The sequence below is a fragment of the Dromiciops gliroides genome, chromosome 1 (genome assembly GCF_019393635.1).
Source record: "Dromiciops gliroides isolate mDroGli1 chromosome 1, mDroGli1.pri, whole genome shotgun sequence".
Taxonomy (NCBI): Eukaryota; Metazoa; Chordata; class Mammalia; order Microbiotheria; family Microbiotheriidae; genus Dromiciops; species Dromiciops gliroides.
Genome location: NC_057861.1, coordinates 157028680 through 157050857, shown reverse-complemented (window position 1 = coordinate 157050857; position 22178 = coordinate 157028680). Strand labels below are relative to the sequence as shown.

Here is a 22178-nt window from a genome sequence, read left to right as displayed (position 1 = left end):
TAATTAATCAATCTATTCATTTCTCATGACTTACTCTTTTATATCACATTAGCCACAATTATCGTCTTGATCTTGCCAACACCAGCAAATGCAATACTATACATCAAAAATTCTGAAATTCCCCTATGTGACCATAATCTTTTGGCTTTTTATATATCCCTTTGCCTTCTCTTACAAAATTCTGTTCTTCATCCATACAGTGACCTTTAATCCTATCACCTCTCAATTCTCTTCTAGGCCATTTCCCTTACATTAACTACTCTCTCCTCTTTTCACAATTGTGACCTCTTGGTCATAACTAATGCAACTATATACTTTTCTTTCTTAAATCCCTAACCCCTTTTCATATTTCTGATTATGGCCAGCTAAACCTCAGCCTTGAATCACTCTCACTATTTGCTGCCTTCACTCCTATACATGCACTGCTGAATGAAGATGGAGAAAATCATGAAACTGTTCTAACTGGGTCTACTACAAATTTATGTAATGCAAATTCCTTGGACCCTCCCTAATGGATACTAGTCCATACTGTTACATAGCTCCCTTATCAACTCTTTTTGTATTTTGGGGGTTTTTTTGGTGATTTTTTTTTTTTTTTTGGTGAGGCAATTGGGGTTAAGTGACTTGCCCAAAGTCACACAGCTAGTAAGTGTCAAGTGTCGGAGGCCAGATTTGAACTCAGGTCCTCCTGAATTCAGGGCTGGTGCTTTATCCACTGCACCACCTAGCTGCCCCCCCCCTGCCAATCAACTCATTATCACACTTTTCACATTGGATTTTCAAAACTTTTTCATCTCTCCTCAAATCTTCCATAGTTCCCTCACCACCACCACTCTCTCAGTTTAGAACTTAGTCTCATATTTTACAGAAAAATTGAGGTCATTCAACATAAGCTCCTGCTCCCCTCTTTCTCATCACATATCACTCAGATGCTTTTTATGACCATCTCTTCCTTTGTCCCTGTCTCACTTGATGAAGTAGCCTTAGTACTTACCAAGACTAACCTGTCTACTCATTCAAATGATCTCATTTATCCTGTCTACACCAACAGATTGTCTCCTCTAATTCCCTTCTGTCTCCAATATGCCATTGTTGTAGGGGCAACAAACCCTCACTTAATCATCCTCACTATCATTCTATATCTCTTTTGTCTTTTATAGATAAACTTATTGAAAAGGCTATCTACAATAAGTACATCCACTCTTTCTCCTCCAACTCTCTTCTTTACCCCTTACCTTTACCCAGCTGCTGACCTTATCATTTTACTGAAACTGCTTTATCCAAAGTTCCTCATTATCTCTCTCTCTTTTTTTTTTTTTTTTTTAGTGAGGCGATTGGGGTTAAGTGACTTGCCCAGGGTCACACAGCTAGTAAGTGTTAAGTGTCTGAGGCCGGATTTGAACTCAGGTACTCCTGACTCCAGGGCCGGTGCTCTATCCACTGCGCCACCTAGCTGCCCCCCTCATTATCTCTTGAAGTCACCATTTCCAAGGGACTTTTTTTTCTGTCCTCATTCTCCTTGACCTCTCTTCAGTCTTTGACATTGCTGATCACTTTCTCTCCTCTAGGTTTTCAGAACACCATTCTCTCTTTGTTCACATCCTACCTATCTGATTGCTCCTTCTCTGTTTCCATTGCTGTATCATCTTCTAGATCATAGCCTCTAACCACAGGTTTCCCTCAGGATTCTGTCTTAGGCCCTCTTCTTTTCTCCCTAATCCCTCACTACTTCACTTAGTAATCTCATCTGTTCTCATGAATGTAATTACCATCTCTATGTTGATGACTCGAAACTCTACCTTTTCTACTCTGTCCCTCTGCTGACCTCCAATCTTACATCTCTAACAGTGTTTCAGACATCTCAAACTGGACATCCAATATGCATATTAAATTCACCATGTCCGAAAAAGCAACTCATTATCTTTTCCCTTAAGCCTTCCCTCATCCTACCCTCCTTACTACTCTAAAGGGCAAAATCATCCACCTAGTACCTAGTTTTACAACCTAGTAATCATCCTGGACTCTTCACTATCTCTAACCCTCGATTTTCCAAAATGTTGCCAAGACCTATTTGCAACATTTCTTGAAGATGAACCCTTATCTCCTCTGACACTGCTACCATTGCAGTGTAGGCTATCATCACCTCATACCTGGACTTTTGTCATGGTTTTTTTGGTGCTTTTGCCTGCCTCAAGTCTCTATCCACTCTAATCTATTCTCAATTCCACCACTAAAATGATTTTCATAAAGCATAGATTGTACTATGCTACCTCTTCTACTCAATAAATTCCAATGGCTCACTGTTGCCCCCAGGACCAAATACAAAATCTTCTGTTTGGCATTTAAAGGTCTTCATAGCACAGTTCCTTCCTACCTTACTGGTCTTAGACCTTATTCTTCCCCATAAACTCTTTGATCCAGTGATATTGGTTTCCTGTTTGTTCTACCACCAATACTCCATCTCTGGGCTCTGGGCATTTTCTCTGGCTGATCCCCATGCCTGGAATACTTCCTCTCTTCTATTCTACCTACTGAACTTCTTAGCTTCCTTTAAGTCCCAACTAAATCTCTTCTTTTATTGGAAGCCTTTCCTTACACCTTAATTTCAATGCCTTTCCTCTGTTAATTAATTTCTATTTATCTTGTATGTAGCTTGCTTTGTATATATTTATTTGAATGCTTTCTTCCCCACCACCCCCCATTTGTAAGTTTCTTGAGGTCAAGGACTGTCTTTTGCCTTTTTGTGTCTTCATAGCTTAGCACAGTGTGCAGAATATAAATAGGAACTTAATAAATGTTTATCTGTTGATTGATTATAAGATGTCAGTATTCTTAGATAGGCCCAAATGGAATTTTCTCCTGAATAAAAAGAGAGTAGATTGCAATCTGCTCATCTTGCCTTATTTGAACCTCCCTAGTACATATTGCTTTATTCAAATTGGGGAACAAAATTAGGCATCACATATGCTGGAGAAAATGGTTGCATGGAAATACACATGATCACAGCTGGAAGAGACATTAGATACCATCAAATTCAGCCTTCTTTATTCAGAGGGTGAAACTGAGGTACAGATCATTTAATTTAGGGTCAGCTACCTGGTACCATAAAGGGAGGGCTGCTTCCAGTGTCATGAAAATCTGAATTCAAATACTGCCTCAGCAGGTAACTAGCTATGTGACCCTGGGCAACTTATTTAAACTTTGTCTGCCTCAGTTTCCTCATCTTTTTTTTTTGCAGGGCAATGAGGGTTAAGTGACTTGCCCAGGGTGACACAGCTAGTAAGTGTCAAGTGTCTGAGGCTGGATTTGAACTCAAGTCCTCCTGAATCCAGGGCTGGTGCTTTCTCCACTGAGCCACCTAGCTGCCCCAGTTTCCTCATCTTTAAAATGGGAATAATGGAAGTACCCTCCTTACATAGTTGTTGTAATGAAAAAAAATGTTGTGAAGCTAATTGTAAGGTTTTTGTAAGCCTTAAATCAATACATAAAAGCTAACTATTTAGCCCATTTGCCCAATACCATGCAACTAAGAAGTAGTAGAGCTAGAAATAGAACCAAGATCTTGATTCTTTGCCCATTCTACTCTTTTGGGCTAACTTACAGGCATGTTTTTGTACTTAGTTCAGTTTTTGCTTTTTCTTCTGTAGGAAACTTCAGAGAGTTAAATGAGGTCATTGGATGTAGGTAAAATGTATAGGACTTGGGCAGCTAGGTCGCGCAGTGGATAGAGTACCAGCACTAGATTCAGAAGTACTTGAGTTCAAATGTGACCATGTCATATACCTGACACTAGCTGTGTAACCCTGGGCAAGTCACTTAACCCCAATTGCTTCCCCCCCCCCAAAAAAAAGATAAATAAAAAAATGTATAGGACAAAGTGACTTACTGATATTCCTTCATTATAGGAAAAAAATCTAATGTAATTTATATTGTTATTAATAGAAATATGCACAGTTTTTACATAAACACTAATGAGTTAAAATTGATATTTTCCTATACAAATATACCAGGAAAGATTTTGAGAATTCATAAAAATAGACTTTATTCTCATAAACATTTTCAGAAGACCAAATCCTCAAATTCAACCCCTTCATCAAGGTTTCACAGCTGGTATTCCTCAGATACAGGTCTTGAACACAGAACTTTCAGACCACATATTCAGTCCTCTGTGCATTATTCTATTCTGCCTTTCCCATTCCTTGTTGTTTTCATAGATTTTGGATTAACCTAAAAATGCTTTTATAAACTTCCTTAGAATTTAATATTGTTATTAGTTAAATCAAGTGCTATTTTCATAAACAATAAAACCTTAAATTTATATAGAGTTCTGTAGTTTAAAAAGAATTCTCTTGCGACAACCTTCTGAGTTAGAAGGAATAGGAATCATTTTCACTAAATTAAAGACAGAGGAATGATATGTGGTGGTGATAGCAAACAACTTTTACATGCCAAATAGATTATTCTGTTTCTTTACTTTCCATATTCAATATTTGTTATCTCTCTCCTTAGCAATTGTGCTTATGATTCACAGTCTAAATATTCACCATAAAGTTCCCCATTGGTGGCAAAGAACTGGAAATTGAGGGTGTGCCCATTGGTTAGGGAATGGATAAACCAATGGCAGTCTATGAATTTAATGGAATACTATTGTGCTATAGGATGTGGTAAAGGGAAGGGTTTCAGGGAAACTTGGGAAGATTTGCATTAACTGATAAAGACTGAAGTATGTAGAACTGGGAGAAGAATTTATATAACAGCAACAATTATACAAACAATTGTGAAAGGCTTAAAATGCTTATCAAGGGGCAGCTAGGTGGCACAGTGGATAAAGCACTGGCCCTGGAATCAGGAGGACCTGTGTTCAAACCCAGCCTCAGACACTTGACACTTACTAGCTGTATGACTCTGGGTAAGTCACTTAACCCCAATTGCCTCACCAAAAAAATGCTTATCAATATAATGTAGAAATATAATTGCAGAGTGCCCATGATGAAATATGTTATCCCCCTCTTGATAGAGAGTTAATGGATTCATAGTGCCAATTGAGACATTTTTTTGGGGGGGGGGAATTGGTCAATGAAGGAATTATTTTTCTTTCTTTCTTTCTTTCTTTCTTTCTTTCTTTCTTTCTTTCTTTCTTTTTAGTGAGGCAATTGGGGTTAAGTGACTTGCCCAGGGTCACACAGCTAGTAAGTGTTAAGTGTCTGAGGCCGGATTTTTGTTTTTTTTTTTGTTTGTTTGTTTGTTTGTTTTTTAGTGAGGCAATTGGGGTTAAGTGACTTGCCCAGGGTCACACAGCTAGTAAGTGAGTAAGTGTTAAGTGTCTGAGGCCGGATTTGAACTCAGGTACTCCTGACTCCAGGGCCGGTGCTCTATCCACTGCGCCACCTAGCTGCCCCCATCTGAGGCCAGATTTGAACTCAGGTACTCCTGACTCCAGGACCAGTGCTCTATCTACCGCGCCACCTAGCTGCCCCTAGGAATTATTTTTCTTAACTATGTATATTTAATAACAGTATTTTCCTTTTCTTCCTTCCCTTCCCTCCCCTCCCCTCTCCTCCATATATTTAGCTATTCAGCAACTGTTTTCCACAGGTACTCATATGCCTGCTTCTGGATTTTTTTCCTTATAATTCAGAATCTTTGGTAAATCTTCACTTATTTTAGGTTATTTACATTTATTCTGTTAATTTTGTATTTAGTCACCTAACTTAAATTTATCATTCATAAGCTATCATAATGATTCCTTAGTGTACACACCTTGCTTGTGTTTTGTCCAATAAAACCATCCAGTTCTATGTCAGTGAGAAAAGCCAACTGCTCCATTACTTTGGGGTTCTTTTTAATTGTATTGAATTAATTCTATAATTCTCTCAAATAATCAAATCACAGACATTTAGTATTAACATGGAAGATATTGTTGGCTTTGGTTGGGATTTAATGATAACCTGCTCTGTCAATCTCATCAAAAATATGCTGCCCTCTATTTCATATTTTACATGGTTATTTATTATTATAGCAGCTTTACACTGTGCTTCTTAGCTAGTAAAATTTATAATAATTTTCACCTCTATTGGATATAAATTTTTTTCTAAGTGTATTTCTGTGTTACTGGCACATGACTGGTCATTTTTTAGTTTATCTTTGACTTATACTATTCTGAAGATTCTATAAAGGGGTCCATAATTTCTTTAAGGTTTCTTTTTGTATACTCTGTATTTACATTCATTAATGCATGCAAATTTGGGATATTAGAACTTTTAAAGATGCTAATTAGGTGTTAAATTGAGGGTTTCCCCAAGGTTTTGAAGTAAGTGTTCAACGTAGTCCTGTGATGCTTCCTCTAAAGCAAAGTAATCAATTTATTAAGCATTCAGTACATGCCAGGAACTATGGTAAGTGTTGGGGATACAAATAAAAACAAAAATAGTCCCTGAGTGTAAGGAGCTTGAAATCTAATGAGGGAAGACAACACACAAAAATAAGGTGACAACTAGAAGGGCAGGGGGGATAATATTCAATAATACTGAATTTAATATAATATTGATTTTGTTGTATTTGTCTTATTTCACTCTGTTGGTGGGTTGAATGTGTCATATGGAATTCTACCATTGTACTAAACTAATCCATTCCACAAAATCATGGCATCATTCAATTATATACGTAGGCAAAGTTTTTGCCTATATGTTGTGATTTAAAGATTTAAAAAACCCTTATATGTTCCCAATATCTCACCTACCGGGTTGAATAAAATTCTGACTTTAGTGAGAAATTAAATTACCTGCAGAAAGTCCATGCTAATATGAAAATGTGTTGTCTGAGAAATAATGCATTTGCCTATTAGCAACAATTGTCACATTGGCATCTGAAAATGTAATAATCTAGACTGGCAATTGTAGTGCTAGAAAGATCAAGAGTGCAATACGCCGGGCCTAGGGAATATGGTAAGAAGGGTTAGCATCTGAATATAAAAAGCTGGGAAACATCAAATTTATTTTTATTTAACATTTTTCTATGTTATGCTGCATTTAAAGAAAAAATAGTTTCAGTTCCAAATTCTTTTCCTCTCTTCAGCACTCCCACTCCCACCAATGGCAAGCAATATGAAGATAAACCTTTGTTTACTTCAGTTTTTCCAAAGCTAGCATCTGGCTTCAATATTACCCTGTAGACTTTCAGCTTCTGCATATGGTCATACTTTGTAAATTCTTTTGTCACAGGCAACGTTTTTAATCCCTCATTGTCCTCATAGAATCAGTTTTCATACTTTTGTGCTTTCAACACATTTATTAAGTACTACTCTCAAAGCCCTATTTGCCAACTGATGTGCGTGATAAAGAATAGACACAGTAAACATGATGGCTTTGAAAATGACTCATTTTCTATGCATTGCTCATGATCATTCAGATGGCTCAATTGACCCTTTGAGATCTTTTCAATATTAGCAGATATGGGGAGACTCTGTGTTATATGTGACAAAGTTCATGTTTCTCAAATCCTGAAAAAATTAAATGGTAAATATAACTTAAACAAATAGCACATAAGACTGTTGGCTCAGAAAACTTTGAGTATTTTCCAGGCAAAATGAACAATGTTCAGAGTTATCTGACAAAATAATGTTAATATTGTTTGCAATATTGGTAAATGATTACTTTTTATATATTAGCTTAGGACATTTAAAACACAACAACAACTTCATTCAATTGAAAGCAGGGTGGTCTTTGGCCAGTTGGCACTTCACTGTATTATTTTTATCTGAAGAAGTGCATTTTCCACACCAAGTCAGTAAACAAGCACTAATTGTCTACTGTGTTACAGGTATTGTGTTAAACACGAGGAATACAAAGAAAGGCAAAAGACAGTGTCTTTCCCCAAAAAGTTCAGAATCTAAGGAGGAAGACAATATGAAACAACAATTTACAAACAAGATACATACAAGATAAATTTGAGAGAGTAAATTAAGGACAGTTACTAACATTAAGGAGGATCAGGGAAGATTATATTATTATAGAAAATGGGATTTTACCTGGGACTTAAAGGAATCCAGGGAATTCAGTGAGCAGAGAATAGTATGAGGGTTGTGAGTATTCCAGTATGGGGGGAGAGCAAATGAGGGAAAAGTAAAACACGGAGTGAGGAGATGGAGTGTCTTGTGTGAGGGATAGCAAGGTGGCCAGTGTCACTGTATTATAAAGTAGATATAGGAGAGTAAGATGTAAAAAAAGACTGGAAGGAAGAACAGGGCCAGGTTTTTTAATTATTTGAGGTTATTGAGTTGATCTATAATTGTCTAGTGCTGCCGTTCCATCATTTTAATCTCATTTTCATAAGAAGGCCCTCATTGCCTGTCAAGCTAATGAACTGGGACATACAATACACACAGACAGTAAACTTAGTCCTGCTTTGAATAGGAGAGAGCTAGCAGGATAGATTGTATTGGAAAAAGTGCAAAGGTCTTTTACTGACTCATGTTTTCAGTAGAAGTGAACGTCCACCTTTTCAATAACACACTGCTGATATTGCTACATGGCAGTTATAGATAGGCCACAACTGCTTCCAAAGAACTAAAAATGAATGCCACACAGAGAAAAATGAAGGAATGTGGGTAATATATAACTAGTAGGAAACACTGAAGAAGAACAGAACTAGTTTGCCCTCAAGGAATTGTTTGATAAGAAGAGAAGATGAGTTAGTCATGTGTCAAGAGCAAGATATGAAAGGTAGACAGAGTGCTCTACTGATACCCTTTCAGTGTCCAAAGAAAGTAAGGAAGGCTCTAACAAGTTAGATTTCATTGAATGAACTTTTGGGAGTATACACACAAAAGGCATACATAGAATAGATAGGCATGGATGAATTGTAATCTCTATTACTTAAGGAAATTCTTAATTTGTTAATATCAGAAATCCATTTGGAAATATTTTATAAATTATATATGTGTGTATGTATGTATATATGTATATTGTGTATATATATATACACAAAACACATGTATACACATACACCCACTTGTGTGTATAAATGTATACACAAACACACATGTATACACACACTCACACTTGTGTGTATACATATATACACAAACACACATGTATACACATAAACGTGTGTGTGTGTGTGTATCCAAATGGGAAGAGAGGAGAGAGACAGAGACAGAGAGCATGCAAGAGAGAGTGATCCCACTTCTGGGAATTCTCCCCTTTCCCCCAACCCAATCAATATGAATTCCCAGCAAATTCTTTGACTGTTCACTTCTTAATTAATTGACTAAAACGTCAAAGTCAGTACTTCTTCTCATAGCTTTTCATAGAAAAGACTCTCTCACTTCAGATATAAATATGTATATGTATATCAGTGTAGATACATATTTTATATACATATGAAATACATGTGTATATATATGTACATATATGTACCTCTGACTATATTTCAAAACTATTCTGGGAACTTAAAAAAATTATAGTGTACATGAGTAGAGAGGTAAGCATCAGAAAAAAAAATCTTTACCAAATCTCTATAATCATATGATACATTTATGAACTATCATAACTAAAATAATGAAATATTATTCATATTGCATAAGCTAGCAAGATATGAGAAAAATACATTAGTTGAAATGTAATAGGGATTTTTGAAATAAAAAAAGATCTATGAAAGCTGAAAATTATAGAAAAAGTACCAATTGGCAACTACATTTAAAAATGTATTAATGGCAACGGAAGTTTCATTTATTATTATTTTTTAATTATTTATTTATTTTAGTTTTCAACATTTGTTTAGATAAGATTTCCAGTTTCAAATTTTTCTCCCTCTCCCCCGCCAGAAGCAGGTAATCTGATATAGGATATATATATATATATATACACACACACACACACACACACACACACACACACATATACATATACATGTGTATAAAACATTAAACATATTTCTGCATTAGTCATGCTATACGAGAAGAATCAAAGCAAAAAGGAAAAAGCTCAAAAAAGAAAAAACAATAGCACCAAAAACAAAAGAAATAGTATGGTCCAATCAGCATCCATATTCCACAGTTCCTTTTTTTTTTTTTCCTGGATTTGGTGAGCCTTTTCCACATTTGATTTATTTTTTTAAAGAATTTCTTCTTATTCATTATGAGTAATTACTCTGATTGGTAGTATAAAAATCTGAGGTTGTAACTATTGTTACCTTGGTCTTTTTATTCTTCTATCTATAATTGTTCTAGTTTTGTTTGAATACTTATCCTATTCCCTAGCTTTTTTGTTATTTCATTTACATTAATAATTACTTTCCTACTGGTGTTCCTTTTTACATTTTGAAATAAAGAGATCTTTGGCACACAAACACACACACACACACACACACACACACACACTTAGACCTTTCATTACTCTTCTAAAATTGTTCTCAACCAAGTTATGGGAAACTCTCCAGGGGAATAAAATGAATATACCTTTGATTCTTAAGAGAAAAAAAAGCCTATAACTTGAAATTGACTTTATTGCTTTTTTATTTGTCCAGGTTTTGTGACTATAGTCATAGTCTTTGAATCCCTCCTACCTAGCACAGTCCATATATAGTGAGTGTTTTTAAAAAAATCAATTTTTGGATTGAATTGGCCACTTTTGAAATGAGAGGAGAAAAAAGACATCACTTTACAGATTTCTCTTGTTCTTTACATTTTCTACATTGGTCAAATGGTTTAAATATTTTAGTGCCTTAAATAGTAGTGATAATTATAATCTGAGAAACTATTCCATAAATATTTTTACTATATCCCTTGGAAGTAACTTTATGAATGAATAAATCATGGAATACTGTTGTCACAAAACCTGGACAAATAAAAGAGCAATGAAGTCAATTTCACTGATAGCTTCTTAGATATATTCATCAGAAATGAATTAATATATCCAAAAGACATATCTTCTTCAGACACATTGAAATTTTAAAAGTGATATGCATCTAGAGACTGAGAAATAGCATACATTAAATGAAATTGGTAAGCTTTTGAGAGATAAAATATATTAATTAAAATAATTTATCATACAGATAAGTCCATATATTATATCTTTTGCAGTATTGGTGAAAGATGGAGAGATCATTTCATTTGTGGCTTACATCCAATCTGGCTTTTGTAAAGTTTATAGAGAAGTTATTGGGCTTATGAAATATCGACTTCGGAAAATGGTAAGTTATTTTAACCTTTAAAAATGGATCTGTGATTTAATTGGTAATAGGAACTCCTAATGAGGAAATTTCCTCTTTGAATGCATTTAATTGAATGACCTTCAACTTTTAGGTTACCTGGGAGAATTGAGAGATTGTATTCAATTGGTTGCCCAGATTTCTACTGAGGGAAAAACATTCTCTCTCAAGGTAGCCCATTCCCTCTGAACAGCTATAATCATTAGGTAATATCTCCCTTGACTATTGTTAAACTTGCCTATTGGTAACTTTCACTCTTGCTCCTAGTTTTGCCTTCTGTGGCCAAGCAGAAAAAGCCTTATCACTCTTTCACATGATAGTCCTCCAAAAGCTTGAAGATAGCTATCATGTCCCTTCACATCTTCTCTTCTCCAGGCTAAACATCTCTGGATGCTTTCAGTAATCTTCATAACATGAACTAAAGACCCTTCACAATTCTGATTATCCTCTTCTGAGTGACTTCCATCTCACTGATGTCATTCCTAAAATGAAATAGCCATGGGGCAGCTAGGTATTGCAGTGGATAAAGTACTGGCCCTGGATTCAGGAGGACCTGAGTTCAAATCCGGCCTCAGACAATTACTAACTGTGTCACCCTGGCAAGTCACTTAACCCTCATTGCCCTGCCAAAAACCCAAAAAGCAAAACAAAAAAAATGAAATAGCCATATCTGAACACAATATTACAAAGATTGTTTGACCAAGAGAGAATACAATGGGACCGTCATTAACCTAGCTTCTCTTAATGAACTGGGATAACATTAGTTTTTCTTTCAGTAGTGTCAATTTGTTGATCTAAATTAAACTGAATCTACTAAAATCTTTAGATATTTGTCAGATGAACTGCTTACTGTGTAGCTATACCTCTTCCTTTCTGTAAATATGAGGTTGGTTTTTGAACTTAAGACTTTTCATTTATTTCTATTTTCATCTCATGAGATTCATCTCAATGTTCTAGCCTATCCAGATATTTTCTTATTCCTACTCTTCATCCAATATGATACTCACCCCCTTCATTTTTCATTGTCAACATATTTACTGAGCATGATATCCATGCCTTTATCCAAAGTATGAATAAAAATGTTAAATAATATTAGAGCAAATCATAGATCTCTGGAATACTCCCATCTTTGAAAACCTCCTTCAAGGCTTAAATCAAACCAGTAATGAATACTCCTTATTATGGCTGGCCATTCAACTAATTCTGAATGCTTCTAATTGTACTGTCATCTAGTTTTCTCCTTCCTACATCATTTTCACATTAAGAAATTAATGTTAATGCCAAGTTAAAAAATTATTAGCTGGGGGCAGCTAGGTGGCACAGTGGATAAAGCACTGGCCTTGGATTCAGGAGAACCTGAGTTCAAATCCAGCCTCAAACACTTTATACTTAACTAGCTGTGTGACCCTCAGCAAGTCACTTAACCCCAATTGCCTTGCTAAAAAAAAAAAAATTATTAGCTACCTTGCTTTTGGCAGAAGGGGTTCTAACAAATGTACAAATAGTTAACATGTCCCCCACAAACTTTATCCTATTCTTTGTTAGATTCTTGATCTGTTTTCCTAATTCTTCATCCATGTGCTTTTTCTGTCCATGTTGTCCAAAATGTACCCTGCCGTCACTGATCTCTGCTCAAATATTTTCACCACGCCCCCACATCTTATTCTCTGATTTTTCTCAGTACATTTAAAATAAACAATACTACTGTGTTCCCTACCTTTACCAATCTTATTCCATAGAGTTTCAAATTTGCCACCTTGCATTAGTTCTTTCTTTGCTTTGTATAGTTTGTGCATGTATGTTTAACATCTGAGGACATGAGGTCTATTGTAGCCTCCTTCCTTCTATCCTGCAACCTCCTGAAACAGGTCATGATTACTTTCTGCCTTTCATTTCCTTTTTCTTCTTCCTTTTTTAAATTATGAAATGCTTTCTTCCATTTTTTTATAAGGAATACTTCCCTTTCTCTGATAAATTAGAAAAGAATTCTTGATCCTCTCTCACTTTTTCTTCCATGAGAGATACAACTTACACTTTGAACATGAGTAAACATCTTTTGTTTTTGTCTTGGCAGAACTATCAACATCACATAAAGAACAGTAGGCTCACTGCAAATTTATCTCTGCTCTTCATATTTTCTGGGAGATGAGTAAGACTCTCAGTCATTTATCATTTTTGAGAGTAGGTCCCTTGGAGAATGTCTTTGGCAAACTACTTGTCTGGGTCTTCAAATCTGGAGTTTTCATCTTCTTTCTTACTCAGATACCATTTTCTCACTTTTGTAGCACATGGAAAGTAATTCCGAACTTCTTTTCCTTTGTAAAAAAGCTTCGTAACTTCTTTTGCTTATCTTGTTTTACTAACATACTTTTTTCTTATTCTTCTTTCCTTTTCTTTTATTTATTCCTTTATTTTCCTTTTTACCATCAGCATATGTCCTTATTTTTCTCCTTCAACTCCTCTTCAAGTCTCTCCAAATTTCCTTTCCCAAAAATAAGTGCTTGGACTTCCCAAAAGCCTTTAAATAACCTTTCCAACTCCCACAGAGAAATGCTGTCAGATGCCAAATGCATAGACTTATGCAAGTAAATATTTAGATATAGAAGGGGCATTGATACAAATAAAGAAATTGAGATGCAGAGAAGTTAATGACTTGTCAAAGGTATTTGGAAATAGAGCTAGGATTAGAGCTTGAATCTCTTGATTGACAACCTAACGCTTTTCTTAAAACATCACTTTATCCCTGATTAGGGTTCACTTTAGTGGATGTTTCAATTAGCATGTACAAAGATGAATGTTACATACATTATACACACATACATATACACACACATACATACATACATACATACATACACACACACACACATACATACATACATACATACATATGCTGTTTTGTATAGAGGAAAGAACCTTGGCTTAGGAATCAGAAGATGGTAATTCAAATCACACTTCTGATGTTTACTATGTTTGTCAGTTTGGGCAGTTTATTTAACCTTACAAGGATCCATTTTCTTCATCATAATATAAGGAATTTGAACTAGAGAGCCCCTGAAACCCCTTTCAACTTTTGATCTATAATCTAATTACATACACACACATATACAAACACACACACGCAAAGATTATTATATTGTAGTATAGTATATGTAATATCTATATTGAACCACATATAGTATCATATGATATATAATATATATGCATTGTATATATTTGAACTAATTCTGAATTAATTTTAAAAGTCAAGTAAACAATGGACAGCTAGGTGACTCAGTGGATAAAGCACTGACCCTGGACTCAGGAAGACCTGAATTCAAATCCAGCTTCAGACACTTGACACTTACCAGCTGTGTGACCCTGGTCAAGTCATTTAACCCTCATTGACCTGCAAAAAAAAAATCCAAGTAAACAGATCATCAGAAATAATTTCATGGATTTATTTTAATGTTATCACTATTATAGATCATATCTATATCTATGTATGCACACATATACTTGCATGCATACATATTCATATATACATACACACACACACTCTCTCTCTCTCTCTCTCTCTCTCTCCTTGTTGGAAAGCAAAAAAGACAGATATATAACTAAATAGGTGACACAATCCTGGACCTGGAATCAAGAAGATCTGAGCTTGAATCCAGTTCCAGACACTTATTAGCTGTGTGAACTTAAATAAAGTACTTAATATTTTTCAGCCTCAGTTTCTTCATCAGCAAAATGGTACCTACAGGGTTGGTGTGAGGATTGAATATATTAACATAGGTGAATTGCTTTGCAAACATTAAATCCCTATATACATACTAGTTGTTATTCTAAGTGGATGAGTACAATTGAATTATTTTACAAAAAATATAAATGTCCTGTTTCTTTTAAACAGAAAAAAAAGTGTAGGCGCGTTTTTATGGGGAAACTTCAGGAGAAGGAATCCTTTGGTGAGATCAGTGTACTACTTCAGATACCTTTCACATGCACAATCATTACTGGATCTGAAGTTGAACTGGGAATCATCGATGCTGAGGATATGCTAGGTAAATGCAAAGAAATACTTTGCTTAATATCTACTTCATTTATTTCAGCTTTGTGATAAACATACTTCCAACTTTGGGATGAGCATCTTTTAATTTGGAGGATGATATTTAATCTATTAGTAGAGAACTTTAGTAATTTATTAGGTAACGTATTAAATACAATATTCAATACATTCAAAGTATAACCAATACATATCCTCTTCCCAACCACATCTACTAGCTTAAATAATTAATAAATAAAATGTTTAAAATTACCTTAGGAAAAGAAAACTGACTAGTAATCACTTACTCTTCTTTTTCAGGCATCAGACTTCACAAGCATTTGCTGCTTCTTAGGGGCCCATATCTTATTTATATGAAAGTATATAATTTAGAGTTCTTAAGGTCAATATGATAGCATCCAGAATTGGCTTTCCCACTGGAGCTTCAAGAGCACATTAAAAAAAGCCTAAACTTTGTGTTCTACTTCCATAATAGCAATGGGATCATGACCTGGGGTTCAAAGAGAGAGATAAAGTGGAGATACAGTGACAAAGATAAAATGATGGTATAATCAGAAATCCCACATATGCTTGACCTTGGAACATGTCTTTCTCTTTCTAAATTGTACAAATAGTCAAAGAAGGAAAAAAAAAGGAACAGGAGTCAGAAAAATAAGACTGGAGGGTCACAGGTCAGAGCCCAAATGTATAAAAGCACTAATGGAAACCCCACTTGAGATAAAAATATTCAAAGTTGGATAAAGTGAAAAAGAACTGTTGATAGAAGTTAACCTATTTAAGGGGTTTGATTATGAAAAAATCTAATAATTCAGTTAGAAATATCTAATGATAATTAAATTTTGAAATAACATAATAATATAATACAAATATTTCAGGTTCAATATAGCTGCTCAATGCCCTTCTGATACTTAATCTGTGTGTGACCCTAGGCAAGGTACTTAGCATCTATGTGGTTCACCTAACTCCATAGAATTTTTTTTTACTAATTATTAGGAGGGTTTCAGTGGGGAAAATTACTTATATTGATGAAATCATGAAATGTGTGAGTTGACTAAATTCATCCATATTGAATTGCAACTATATTATTGCTCTTTTTAAGGAATATGTTCAACATTCCTGCTTAGTTCTGATTAGTCATGCAAAAACCAGCTGAATAATCACATAATCTCTGCAATTAAAACAAACAAAAAAACCCTATGGTTTCTAATGTTGCCTTTATTATTCTGTGACATTCAAACATTTAGAAAAATAAACACCCTCAAGGTAAGTAATCTTTAAAGAGGGATTGGTGATATTTTACTAGGGCAATGTTCTCTCTTGACATGATGCATTAATTTCCCCCCCTGTGCTAATTATGTTAACTGATGCAAGACACATTGGACTGTTTTCTATAAATCAATATTTCACACATGAAAGTACTTCTTCCAAGTATGTATTAAAATCGTCTTTGCCATCTGGCAGACTGAAATCCAAATAGAAGATATACTGTTTAGAGGATGGGGGGGTATAGTGGGGTAGGGAGGGGTAAGATTATCCAGATTTTAAATTTCATTCTGTGTAAAATTCACTTGAGGTCTCTTGTATAAAGAAGCTGAATTTGTGTGCACCTAATTAGCTAAACCTTTTCTGGACAGGAATGAGGTTTAGGATGAGTTTCTCCATCACTTTTGTATGATATGGGAGTGAAAAATGATGTTGAATCTATTGATTTGCTCCTGTTTCACAAGTTACATTATTTTGTGCTGATATTACAAGCAAGGGTGGAGGAAAAAAAGAAAGCTAAACAATGATAATTAAATAATAATCAGGCCTTAATGGGAAATTAGACAATGAGGAGCATCTTCAAACATGAAGGACAATCCTCCTTCATGGGCATTCCTGTGGTAATCTATTTTCATCTCCATCTATTCATTTTCTCTTACTGTCATCAGCAAATATAAACCCCTGAAAATTAACATAGAACAAGGCTGCAAATAAATGAGATGAGGAAATTAGACTGCAGGTGAGTAAAAATTAAAATGAAAAACCGCAACCCAAGCCACTGTGCCTCTGTGCCACTATTCACATTATGGATCATCACTAGGATCAAATGTATTCTGTCAGTGGCATTAGGAAGATCTGGTGAAAATGATTTGGAATATTGATATGTATAAACACATATTCATATACACACATAAATATGTATACTTGCTTATATGCGCATGTGATTATATAAGATGGAATATATATGCAGGCAGTATATACATACAATACATATGTAGAGACATATATTCTATTTGTTAGATGGAATGCATGTCTGCACTTATAAACAGATACACACATGTTATATCTGTATATATGCTTGTTAGGAAGAGGTTCTCAGGAAGCCATAAATCACTGTACAATATACAATTATTAACATTAAACACCTAAATTTTCACAATTGATCATCAAGCTGGAGATTCTGAGAACTGCATAAAAACCAAGTATAATTTAAATTGCTATGTCTTATTTAGATCCGAAACATGTTTGTGTATGTCCACATGCACACATAAGTAAAGAAATATTAATAATTGCTTTTAATTTTAAAGCTATTTTTAAAAAAATAGATCAACACAGCTCATGCAGTACATAGCTCATAAAATCCAGTAAGAGAATAACTGCATGTCTCTTTTATTTGCGTATTTAATAGATACTATGTTGAGTGTCATAATTAAAATGAAAAAACACATTAAGTATTAAAAATACTGGATTACAAATATGCCTATTCACTTAAAAATCACTTCCTGATGATAACAAGGATTCCTCTCCGCAGCTCTGGTGCAGTGAGAATAACAATCTGGAATTGGGAGTAAGAAGACCTAGGTTCAAATCTCTACCACTTGAATTGTTTGACTTTGAAAGAGTCATTTAATAGCTCTAATCCTCAATTTCTCACCTTTGAAATAAGGCAGTTTGCGAAGAGGACCTCTAGCATCCCTTCTATTTTGAAATCTAGGCTACTATGTTCTATGATTTTCCTAGTCATATAAATTTTATTTTTAACTTTAATGACCATTGATTGGTTATTCTTTGTGGGAACGCCTTTTTGTTGTTAAATATCGATAATTATACCTAATTTCAAAAGGGTAATAACAACAGAAAGAAACAGAGATCCAACTGTAACTTAATTGTATTCTGATCTGAAATCATATCTTTGTATTTAAAATGAATTCTGTGCTTTTGTTGTGGCAAAGAATAGCTTTTTCTAGCATAAGTGATATCACTGTTATTCATTAAACCTGACTGAAAAAGAGTGAATTACAAAAAAAGGGATAAGTATGAGTGTAAATTGCCTCTCCAGAAAGGAAAACTGCAAGGTGACATTTGGTACAATTTGTTAAGCTTTTCAATGGAGAGAATTTTTTCAACCCTTTATCTCTGATCATGAATCCCAAGGACAAAAACAGTATACTAGGTTTCTCAGTAGAACGGAGGAAACTGTGAGAAGTTACAGAGAAATTGTGTACAGTCTTATCAATAGGATCAGTTTCTATATAGAGCCAATCTTTCTCCTTTGAACTGAGAGAAGGTAATGTACCTAGAGTTTTTTTTTTCTTTTTCTCTCTTTTTAAAAACTTTTCTACAGATTGCTATAGTAAAGATGTCCTTTTTTAAAAATTTGTAATGGAAATATTGATCTACCAAGTCATTTCTATTTTAAGCACATATGTTCCAATAACCTTTTCCAATTTCTAAGGTTTTAAAAATATTATATACAGATATTTAAGTAGGAAAAATGAATCTCTTTCAAATACAGGTTATTGTTGTTCAGGCATTCATCACCTTATTTGGGTTTTTCTTTTGCAAAAATACTAGAGTGGTTTGCTATTTCCTTCTCCAGCTCATTTTACAGATGAGGTAATGGGGTGAATGAGGTGAATGAGGTGAATGAGATTAAGTGATTTGCCCAGGTTCACACAGTTAGTAAGTGTCTGAGACCACATCTAAACTCAGTAAAATGAGTGTTCCTGACTCCAAGCCCAGCACTCTATCCACTGCACTACCTAGTTGCCTGAAAGTTGTTTGGATATTTTTTTTTATGGGAGGAAACAACATTTATATAGTCTTTTTGCCTTTGAATGCATATTGTATTTTTATGCTGACTATTATCTTAGAAATACTTGAAAATCTTTGGTTAAAGAAAGAAACTTGTAAAGAATTGTATGCATTATCTAGTTTGTTGACATTTTAAAAGTAAGCATTAAATACCCCCAATTAAAAGCTTTTTAGCATATGACGTCCATAAGTTTTTTGTCAGTAAAGGAAAATATAGAGTAAGCCAGAAAACAATATCGTGCCCAATATTCAAATCAGTTTTAAATAATTATTAAGCACATACTAAAGAAAGACTTGAAAATATACAGATTTTATTTTCAATATATGCTGTTAACCATCTAAAACATCCCCAAAGGCCTTTAGAAGCATTAGCCGATAATTCAAACATGTTACATTAACTGTAAATCTCTTACACAGTTATTAACATCATCAAGGTCATTGTCATTACCATGTCCCTAGGTAAATAGTTATAACACATTTAAATGACAATTCTTTAAGCTATCTTTCCCCCCTCTTTTTAAAAGTAGGACTAATTGATTTTAAGTGCTATAAAAATAACACCTTGAAAGGCTATTTTGAACTTTCATTTGCTTTTTTTCCCTTTGTAGTGAAAAACTAGATTTATAAATTGGGATAAAGTTTCCAAAGTGAGCATCAGACAGAGAGAGAGGTAAATGTCTGAAGAAACAAATGGGGATGAAGTACTGTCCCTGGATTCAGGAGAACTTGAGTTCAAATATGGCCTCAGACACTGACACTTACTAGCTGTGTCACCCTGGGAAAGTCACTTAACCCTCACTTCCCCACCAAAATATACATATATATACATATATTATATATATATATGTATACACACACATATATAGTGGAAAGGTGGCAGAGTATTCTTTGCTTTTGCTTTGCATTTATGCATCTTTTCTTTGTTCTAAATGCTTAAATAAGGAAATACTACTGGCTACTTTAAAAGATGAATAAATGGCGGGGGTGCAGCTAGGTGGTATACTGGATAAAGCACCAGCCCTGGATTCAGGAGGACCTGAGTTCAAATCTGGCCTCAGACACTTGATACTTACTAGCTGTGTGACCCTGGGCAAGTCACTTAACCCTAATTGACCCACAGAAAAAGAATGAATGAATGAATGAGAAAAATATTTGCTAAGTGTCTAATGTGTATCAAAAATTTCTAGGCACTGAGGATACAAATACAAAAGGGAGGTAGTGACTGATCTTGAGGGGCTTACTCATTCCAATGGATTGAGAAAATATATATAGGAGACTATTGGCCAGAGAAGGGGCATTTAGTCTGGGTAGTTATAGGGATAGTGAATGGAGCCATGGGAGTGGAAAAAAGGAAGAGACATTTATTAAGTATCTACTATGAGCCAGGCAATGCGCTAAAAATACTTTAAATTTATTATTTCATTATAAATCAGTCCTTACAACAACCTTGGGAAGTAAAGTGCTATTATTATCCCAATTTTATAATTGATGAAACTGAAGCAGACAGAAGTTATGTGACTTGCCCAGAGTCACAAAAGTGACTTGCCAAAGGTAATAGAGGTTTAAGTATCTTAGACTGGATTTGAATTCAGGTCTTCCTGACTCCAGGCTCAGCATTCCATCCTCTGCTTCCAAGTCCTGATATAGTTACTATTCCCAGAATAGGAGGCAGAAAGAGCACTAGAGTCAAAGAAGGAATTAAATATACAAAATGGCAAAATGACTGGGATGGATAGAATTTGAAACTTGTTCTGGGGCCTATTAGGTTTAATGAGTAAAGTAACTTCATTCACTCACAATTTATGACAGTTCTGGCCCAGGGAAGACTTCCAAGGATGAGTGGATTAACTCCTCCTCAAGAGAGAGGCATGGTCTCTGGAGGCATTGTCGTAAGGGTGATATTCCAGATGAGAAGGTGGGAGTGGGCAGCAGTGAAAGGACAGATGGCAAGCTGTCTGGCATGGATGGATGGAAGGTATATATCAACATATTTATTTAGACCAAATTTTTTTATATAACATTTAATACCTTACTGATTCAAAGGGGATTATTCTGTTTCAAATAGGACTATCCAAAATATTTGATACATTTTTCTTTTTAAACTCAGTACCTAGACAGTAATTAGCTTATTCAAATGCCCAACTTTGATTAACTCCAACCTTTTGTTCTTAGACTTCCTAGAAGTAGAAAACTTCTGCAATAAACCTATATGCAATGTGTGTCTGTATAATGAAATATAAATTTATATTCTTGAACATCAGAGTGTACTCACAGCTTCAAGGAAATCCTTTTATTAATTCTTAATTGATATGATTCTGTATTCTTTAGAATGACTTTTCTGTATGTTTCTAGCCTTAAACCTTATATCCTACCCGATCCACTTCGGCTGATGATTTTGACTCATAGGTTACTGAAAAAATAGAAAGTCATTCTTTTATGAGCTCTTTTTCCTCTACTCTATGTGTCGGAATCCTCTGTTACTCCTGTCTATTTCTTCTTTCTTTATTCCAGTCTTTGATGGACCTTTCTGCTCACCAAAGCCCAGCTCCTTAAGTATACCCTTGATCCTATCCCTTTTCATCTCCTGTAACAGAGTGATCTTCCAATAATTATGGCTCTTTAATCCTCAAAGGTTATTCTGTATTCTATTTCCTTCCTTGTTGTCAACAAATATGTCCATGTGGTACCCTACTTATAGAAAACAAAAACAAAATAACTAGAAAAAAGAATTTTAATTTGGGCCTACCATTCCCTTAAGAATTCCATTAAGCTCTTATTCCATATCTTTCCTCCTGTTGAAAAGGCTACCTATCCTCATTGCTTCCAATATCTCTACTCTCATTTGCTTCTC

At 34.7% G+C, this 22178-nt stretch overlaps 1 protein-coding gene across 1 annotated transcript in view; it reads left to right on the top strand.

Annotated features, from left to right (window-relative positions):
- Positions 1-22178, top strand: part of CNBD1 (cyclic nucleotide binding domain containing 1) — a 597705-nt gene that overhangs the window by 474492 nt on the left and 101035 nt on the right. Inside the window, 2 exon segments of the mRNA XM_043992600.1 lie at positions 11081-11190; positions 15098-15248. Of these exon segments, the coding sequence (XP_043848535.1) occupies positions 11081-11190; positions 15098-15248 (261 nt within the window).